Source organism: Zonotrichia leucophrys, chromosome 15 (assembly GCF_028769735.1).
Source record: "Zonotrichia leucophrys gambelii isolate GWCS_2022_RI chromosome 15, RI_Zleu_2.0, whole genome shotgun sequence".
NCBI classification, from domain to species: domain Eukaryota; kingdom Metazoa; phylum Chordata; class Aves; order Passeriformes; family Passerellidae; genus Zonotrichia; species Zonotrichia leucophrys.
Genome location: NC_088185.1, coordinates 13961350 through 13969841, shown reverse-complemented (window position 1 = coordinate 13969841; position 8492 = coordinate 13961350). Strand labels below are relative to the sequence as shown.

General features: G+C 54.5%; 1 protein-coding gene across 1 annotated transcript in view; it reads right to left on the bottom strand.

Moving 5' to 3' along the window:
• Positions 1 to 765: 765 nt before the first annotated feature.
• The window catches only part of POLE (DNA polymerase epsilon, catalytic subunit), a 33407-nt gene continuing 25680 nt past the window's right edge, over positions 766 to 8492 (bottom strand). The window contains exons 33-48 of the mRNA XM_064726870.1: positions 7807 to 7960; positions 7621 to 7727; positions 6531 to 6707; positions 5928 to 6151; positions 5560 to 5780; positions 4757 to 4961; positions 4184 to 4357; positions 3802 to 3927; positions 3187 to 3319; positions 2909 to 3098; positions 2689 to 2820; positions 2390 to 2583; positions 1995 to 2195; positions 1590 to 1715; positions 1375 to 1464; positions 766 to 1154 (exon numbers count right to left, since the gene is read on the bottom strand). Coding sequence (XP_064582940.1) covers positions 1041 to 1154; positions 1375 to 1464; positions 1590 to 1715; positions 1995 to 2195; positions 2390 to 2583; positions 2689 to 2820; positions 2909 to 3098; positions 3187 to 3319; positions 3802 to 3927; positions 4184 to 4357; positions 4757 to 4961; positions 5560 to 5780; positions 5928 to 6151; positions 6531 to 6707; positions 7621 to 7727; positions 7807 to 7960 — 2568 coding nt within the window. The 3' untranslated portion in view covers positions 766 to 1040. The remainder of the gene's footprint in view (positions 1155 to 1374; positions 1465 to 1589; positions 1716 to 1994; positions 2196 to 2389; positions 2584 to 2688; positions 2821 to 2908; positions 3099 to 3186; positions 3320 to 3801; positions 3928 to 4183; positions 4358 to 4756; positions 4962 to 5559; positions 5781 to 5927; positions 6152 to 6530; positions 6708 to 7620; positions 7728 to 7806; positions 7961 to 8492) is intronic.

Genomic DNA, 8492 nt, shown 5'->3' with positions numbered 1-8492 from the left:
CACAAGTGGAATGCATTGTGGAAGGTAGTTCACTTGAAGAGAACTGGTAATTAGATTCTGGGGTGAGTGTTTTGATTCACTGATCCATTGAATCCGTGTGTGTGTCAGACTGTCAGCTGACAGTCACAACATTCTGGGCAGTTGAGTGCTTTGTGCAGATTCAGTTTAGAATAATGTAATATAGAATAATATAGTATAATAAAGTAATTAATTAGCCTTCTGATATCAGTAGAGTCAGATGCATCACTTTCTCCCCATCATCAGGGTTGCACTGCCTTTACTGTACAGGCTGTCAGTAAACCTTGCCTGGGGCCACTCACTGCAGTGAAATGGAGGGACATGGGCTCAGAGCTGGTGGCTGTGTCTCCATCCTCCAGCCCTGCACTGCCATGGCAGGGATGTACAGCCTCCAGCCATGGGCTGCTGGTCCTGCAGGGATGTGTATAGGCTCTCAGGTCCCCCACCTCACCAGACAGACCCATTAATACCTTAATGAGAGCTGACAAGTGCCCAGGCCAAGCATGCCCAAGCGCATTGGCACAGGGAAGTCACCCCAGCGCAGCCAGCTGCCCACAGGCAGGACCTGCTGGCAGGTGTGGGCAGCACCTGTGGGCACTGCCTGCCTCATGCTGGCAAGGGCTGGGCTGAGGATGGGGTAAGCCACTGGTACCACATACACCAGTATGACCCAGGCTATGGGTGGTGCCACAACCACTGGCACCCACAGCCCCTGATTCCTCCCTCCCTAAAAATGACACCTGCCTTCTACCACGCATTTATTTACAGAAATTGAAAATTAAAACTACACCTGGGGCCAGTACAGACCTGTGGAACCCAGTTCTAGCCACTGGAAACTCCCAAATCCCCCACCAGGCAGCTCTGGGCAAAGACAACCCAGTGCCAAGCATGGCTCTCCTCCTCTTTCCTCCCTGCAGGAGGGGTGTGCAGTGTCTTTGTGGTCTGGCCCATGGCCAAGGGGGTCCAGTACTACTCTCCATGGATGTGAGAGCATGGAGTAGGCAAGAAGAGCAGCCCAGCCCTCATTGCTGGAGCTGGAGGTTGGTGTGCAGCAGCCACTCAATGGTTTCCAGCAAGTAAGCCATGCCATAGTGCCGGGCAATGTTCTGGAAGACACTGACATGGTCCATGAAGACCTGGGAAGAGAAGAACAGGGTGGGAAGGAGGCTACCCAGCATCCTGGGCAGCCAGGGGCTCTGAGGGCTCTGGTGGAGTGGCTGGGCAGGGCTGGCCAGAGAGCAGCTCAGCAGGTGCTGCAGGATGTGCAGTTAGAGCAGAGGCAGAGGAGGCACAGGGCACCTTAGGGCCCCTCACTGAGCTGCTGGGCTCGGCTGGGCTGGGCAGGTGTTGAAGTACCTGGGAGGAGATGGTGAGGGTGAAGTCTCCAGCACAGCTGCAGTACACAGGCATGTGTGTCTCCTTCACACCGTGACACTTTCTGCACACCTGGAGGCCAAGGAGGTTCAGGTGGGTCAAGAGATGAGGCCAAGCTTCTCTGCCACTGGCAAAGTGAATGTGTCCAGGCACAGACAACCAGTGAAATGGGCAGAGTGGGGGATCCCTGTGCTTACCAGGTCCTGCAGCACAAAGGCCATCAGTTTCTTCTGCAGGGCTTCCACCAGCGCCATCTCGATGGCATCAGTATCATACTGCACATGGCAGCTGGGGCAGAGCCAGCCGGGCACCACCAGCCTGTCCTAGGGGCAAAAAGAGGGGCGTAAGCAACCACAAGTCCCATGCACTGGGATGGTGGAACTTGTTTCTGGAGAGGACAGAACATAAGCCAAAGCCCAAGCATGTTCAGATTCATCACATGCAGCTAGAAAAGATGAACAGAAAATTTGCTTTAGGAGAGGATGATCATGGACAGCAGGCAAAGCTGCCAAACAAGGGGGAGATCAAGTGGGTAAGATGATCGGCTGGCCTCCAGCATTGCTGTACTGGGGCCTCTTTTGTCCCTAGGAGAGAAGCTGCACCTGGGAAGGGGCAGGGTCCTTGCACAGGTCCAAATCCCTGCAGAAGTTGCAGTTCCTGCAGATGACTTCAGGAAGCACATAGGAGCGGCAAGGGTCCCGAAACTGGGCTGCTTCTGAGAACTCGCCCACCTCGATGAGGCGCAGCAGGTCCCGGCGTAGTTTGTTCACCTGGTTGGTTATGTTGGCATCCAGGGAGAGGACCTGCAAGGATAAAAGCCAGATGAGCCTAGCAGCAGACACTGTTCTAAGGACAGCTCAGATCCTTGTGACCCTCATATAGATTCAGGACCAGTAAAAAGATCCATCCTGGGAGAAGCTGCAGCAATGGACAAGGACCAGAATTTCAGGTCAGACCCCAATCCTTCAGCCAAGAAGCCTGGCCCACCCCTGCTGACCTTGCAGACATATTTGATGAACTCCAGAGCTGGGTTGTTGAGTGGCAGGTAGGAGCCAGGCAGGACTGGGAACATGTCTGAGGGTTCTGTGGCATTTTGGGAACCAGCCATCTTCTTCTGGATCTTCAGGGTGATGGTGAAGAAGCTTTGGGTGAGCTCATTGGCCACGTAATCTTGAGAGAAGGTGATCATGCCTAGAGGGGTAAAGCAGAGAGTGTTTGAACTGATTGGTGGTACATAGGGCAAGCAAGGTGGGTGTCTCTACCTGCAGCAGGGCCGTCCTGGGGCTTGGCACTCACCAGGCATGGCCCTCAGCTCCCCCAAAGCCTCCTGGGACACCTGGCTGGTGCTCCTCCTCTTGATGGGGGTGCTCCCAGGGGTGTTACGCCGCAGTTCTTCCTTCATGCTGTGATACACAGCCACGATGTAGGCTGGGAAGACATAGGCAAGGCTCCAGCTCCTATCCAGAATTGGCACTGGAGGGGCACAATGACCTCATCATCTCCCCATGCTGCTCACCTGATATGATCATCAAGAAGTAGCTCTGGCAGGAGCCGGCCTGGGGCAGGAACTGTGCAATGTTCCAGTTATTTTCCAGCAGCTCCTCCACATCTGGCTCCCCTTTCTCCTCCTCTTCTTCCCTCGCTACCTCCTCCTCCTCCTCTTCCTCACTCTCCTCCTCCTCCTCCAATGTCTTCCTGGTGTCCTTCTGGGGGTCACATGCATAGCAGTCTCTCATGCCCAGCCAACACCTCCCTACTCTGCTCCCAAGGGACAGGGTGCTTCCCATCTCTTACCTCCCCATAGTGGATGCGATAATCCACTTTTCCCTTGATACCTCCATAATTTGCTGGGTCCATCCAGAGCAGAAACTCCCAGCACCGGGAGAATGAGATGGTCAGAGAGTGGAAGATCTCCTTGGAGTGGATGCTGGAGGGAGGAAACTGCAGTCAGTTCCTGTGTCAGCACCATCTCTACTCCATGGGACACTGTGGGGATGTGGTGCTGGCCAGGAGAGAGGAGTGTCCCCTTTTCCACTGGGCCCCTGCTAGGGATCCCAGGGGAAGCCATGCCCAAGGACGCTTGGCTCTTTGTTCTTGTATCAAGGTGCCTATACCACAGCTGGGATGTGGACAGCCAGCCAGGGGACAAGTTGCTGGGCATCTCAGGCTCTCCTTGAAGTCTCTTCAGGATTGAATCCTATGAGTATACTTGGAATACTGCCCATAGAGGGCAGCTAGGGACAGATCACTACTCCAGGCATGACAGCAAGAGAACTGGGAGGCCTTGTCCCTTCCGTAGCTTTGCCAAAAAAATAAATTCAGTTTTGAGGCGCATTAGAAGACAAAAAATCAGCATCCTCCTCCCTGGTCTTGAGCCCTGCCCCAGCCCCACCTCCAGGTGCACCTCACCTGTTGATGATATACTCCATGTAGCTGATGGCATCCTCAATGTGCCGCTTCTTGGTGCACAGGATGATGCGGTTGAAGTTGGCGTAGACCACAGAAGAGCCCAGGCGCTTGAACTCAGCCACTAGCCTGCAACAGGGCACAGGGTGGCATCAGTGGGCAGGAAAGCAATGCATGAGGGGCATATGTGACTCAAAGAGCACGTGTTGATTCCTCAGCCTAGAGTCAACATGCAGCAACACTGGGCAAGGGAAGTCACCCAAAGAGGATGAGAGGTCCCTCCTACTGCCCACCTTTCTGGAGGATCACTGTGGTTGATCCTGGTCACTAACATCACGCCTCTCCATTCCCCATCCACCAGACTGGCACACTTGACCTCACTTACTGTAGGAAAAGCTTCTTCATCATGTTGTGGAGCGTGCGGTGCAGTGCTGGGTCATAAAGCAGGGAGGAAGGAGAGCGGAGCCAGCGGTAAAAGTGAATGACCTGGTTGTCTGCATAGACATTGTGGTACTGCGTAATCTCCTTCACCCAGCTCACCACCATGCTCTTCAAAATCCTGCCAATGAGTAGAGACTGGCATCACCCACCAGCGATGAGCAACACTTCCCCCTTCCTGACAGGGACATGTTACAGACACACTAGAGGATTTAGAACAGGAACTCCCTTCTTCAGCCCTCAGCACATATATGCCTCTATAACCTGGCGGAGCATGAACTAAGGAGAAAGCAACATCCCCATGCATCTGCTGGCTGAGGCACCAGGCAGCTCTGAGAATCTTCCAAAGTGTTGGAGAAGATGCCTGCCATGCACTGGAGGCCTGGATTTATACTTAGACCACCCTACAAGCCCTACTGCTGGGGAAAGGCTAAAGCCAGGAGGGAGTGAAGTAGAACCCTGAGGGGACTTGCCAGGGTGGAGACCACCTCTCTACTTCCTGCTGTTTCTCAAGCCACACCTGAAAGTGTTGGAGCAGAGGGCAGTTTCATCATAGCTGGCTGGGATGTTGGCAGCTTGGTTCCCTGTGACCATGTCCTCCAGGGATGCCTGCTGAATCACATCGAAGCTAATGCTCATGCTGGAGCCTCCTTCCATGTCATTCACGTGGTGGGACTGCAACACGGTGTTCACAGCCAGGCTCTGGATGTCCAGCTCCAGACACACTAAGAGGCAGACACAGCTGTCAGCAGGGAGGCAGGGAAAGGACCAGGAACACCCTCCTGCTGCTGCCAGAAGTGCTTTTCACAGGTACAGGGTGATCTAGAGGTGCTACTGCACTCAGAGGACAGATGCTTTCACAGGCATGACTGGACCTTCATAGGTGTTGATTGAGCCTTGTCTTTCAACAAGACTCAGACCTACTGACCCTCTGGGGACCACCAGTTTTCCTGGAGGCTGCAACAGTGGACCTTAGAAGAACTCAAGCTGCCTAAGAGAGGTCTGTCCCAGCATCACCAGTGATGACCGAGTGAGCTGTCCTTGGGCTGACAACATTGCAGGTGGTCTGCCAAGTGCTGCTGTCAGTGGTCATTGGTAAAGAATCCCCATTTTGATGCCTGCACATGTTTCAGGTGAGCCTTCCCTGCTCCAGGGCATGCCCATAGCATCCTCCTTACCCATACAGATGCTGAAACCCAAAAGCTGCTGGTTACAACTGTCACCATAGAGACTCTTTGGGGACTGCATCCACACCTCTGCAGGACTCACAGAGCAGGATCCAGCTCTGCCCCATTCAGTGCTCCCACCTTCCTCCCTCTTCACCTGTGGAGTAGCAGCCAGGGTTGTTGATCTCGACTGAGGCTCTCTCATCAAACTCCATGACCAGGCGGTTGTCATCGGCCTCCTTCCCCCCCAGGTCGGGGCGGGCCGTGGGGGACAGCCACAGCAGGTGGTTGTGACGACGAAGGTGGCGTGAGAAGAACAGGTCAGAGCCGAAGGTGGAGATGTCATCAGGGAGGTTTCCAATGGGGATGTGGTAGTACCTGAAGCACAGAGACATCAGTGGTCATTGGCATGAGCATGGCTGCAGGGAAAACAGGGACCCTGACCGTCCCCTCAAGGGGTGAGACAACTCCTGTGGTCCCACTGAGGGCATGGCAGCCTCAGGGGAACATGGCCACCTTGGGTACCTGCTCATCTCAAAAGCCTGGGAGAGGCAGGTGTCCAGGTTGAGGTAGTGGCGAATCATGCGGCGGGCGGCATGGCGCTGCCAGTCCAGGACGGAGTAGCTCATGTCGTCTACCAGCCGGATGGGGACCAAGGGGAACTCCTCCATGATGGGGATCCCACTTGCCAGCTGCTTCAGGTCCCAGTTGGACTGCACAGCCACCAATGTGGGGCCCCGGCGCTCATCCTGCAGCAAGAAGAAAGAGACATATCCTGGTGCACCTCTCACCTGCTCAACAGGAAGTGTCAGGTGGTGTCAGGTGCTCCATCCCCACAGCAGGTCCCCACGGTTCTGGGACAGCACACCCCAACATTCCTGAAGCATGCACCCACAACAACACCAGCTCTCCAGCTGAGTGCAGGGATGGAGCGAGATCGTGAGGTGGCCTTGCTGCTGATACTGCCCCAGATAAGCCCCACACAAGCAAAACAAGCAGCCACTTCATGACCGTGGGTCCAGCAGTTACAAGCAGGTGTTCTTGGAACTGCTATACCAGTGCCTTCCACAGCATCCTTCCCTTAGTCCAAACGGTCCCACTGAAACCTTCCCCACACCTTCATCTCACCTTGTAGCCCAAGAGCAGCCGCTGGACGCCTCTGTAGATGGCCTTGGGGTCGGTCTCAGCGCGCACCTCGAAGGTGTGTTTGTCTGGGGGCAAGAGCTCCTTGCCCACCTTTTCCAGCAGAGCCGCGCGCTCCACTGAGAACAGGGTGGTGAGGTTTGGCATCTGGTTGCTGCGTACCTGGGTGGAGGAGGGACCAGGTCAGAGCAGGAGGAGAGCAACTCTGGGACGTGCAGTGGCAGGGGCCCTGCTAAAACTTGGCAGGGATGTGTGATGTACGAAGAAACCTCCTGCTGCCTGGCCCTATCAGGTTTGGGGTGGAAGGGACCTTTAAATGTTGTCTTAGTCCAACCCCCTGCCACAGATAATACATAATCTCAGAATTGTTTAGGTTGGAAAATACCTTTATGATCAAGCCCAGCTGTTCACGCAACACTGCCAAAGGCCACCACTAAACCATGTCTCCAAGTGCCACATCCTCACATCTTTTAAATCCCTCCAGGAATGGTGACTCCACCACTGTCCTGGGCAGCTGTGCCAGGGCTTGACAACTCTTTTGGTGAAGTTTTTCCTAATATTCATCCTAAACCTCCCCTAGTGCAACCTGAGGTCAACTAGACCAGGTTGCTCCAGGCCCCATCCAACCTGGCCTAGAACACTTACAGGGAACAATTTCCTCCCAATATTCTACCTAACCTTGCACTCTGGTAGTGGGAAGCCATTCCCCCTTGTTCTGTCACTCCATCCCTTGTCCAAAGTTCCTTTCCAGCTCTCTTAAGGCACTGGAGGGGGCTCTAAAGTCTCCCTGGAGCCTTCTCTTCTCCTGGTTCAACACCTCCAGCTCTCCCAGCCTGTCTACAAAGCAGAAGTGCTCCAGCCTTCATCAGAGCATCTCTGTGGCCTCCTCTGAACTTGCTTCAGCAGCTGAGCATGTGGGGTCTCACCTGAGCAAGGCAGAGGGGCAGAATCTCTCCCTTCCCTGCTGTGGGGATCAGTTCAGGACATGGGGGCTTTCGGGGCTATGAGGGCATATGGTCAGGGCATGTCCAGCCATCAGCACCCCCAATTTTCCACTCTCCACAGCCTTCCTTACCTTGTCCAGCACAAAGACAGCAGCCTTGCGCTGGGAGGGGATGAAGAGGCCCAGGACTGCCTTGCTGCCCTGGGCGCTGTGGTACAGGTAGATGTGGCGAATGCTTCCTGGGGACACAGAGCACAGAGCATCAGCGGTGCCCATGGGTGCCAGGTGCCCCAGGAGCCCCTCTCCAGGATGCCTCACCTGGCTCCAGGTAAGTGAACTGAGCCAGTGAGCGCATCTCCAGGTGCTCAATGTTGAAGGTTTCAGCCTCTCGCCCTGCCAGGTGCCGGACGAGCTGCCTGCTGACCATGCACACACAGCCCAGGTGGATCAGGGCACGGAACAGCAGTGGCACCTGGAATGATGGGGAGAGATGTGATGGAACAACTGACTACTAAGCTCTTCTTGGGGGTTGCAGACCTAGAACAACCCAGATTAAAAGCCACAGGTAGCACATATCTGAGGTGCCTTCGCATGAGTTTGGTACTATCAGCCTTGCTAAAGCTATAGAACAGGTATCTCGAAATCCACATCTACCTATATACGCCCAGACCCTACCATCAAGGTACTTTGGAGGACGTGTGGAGCAATATTTGGGCAATCTTGCTGCTCTGCAACTTGTGGTCTCTCACTCCGAGGCAGGGGCTCCATTTGAACCTCCAGATAATGGAGCATGGTGGGAGATTCACCACAGAGCCATCCTGTTTTATTAACCCCGTAGCTGTCAAGTCCACTGCTGTTGGAGACTCTTGAATGGCTTGCTGAGGAATCTGGTCCCAAACTAGTGAGAAGTAACAAACATTTGTTGCCTAATTGCTCTTCCCTTGTGCTAGTTTTAGTTGTGGAGGCTCCTCACATCTCTTCAGCAAGATGAAGCAGTCCCATCT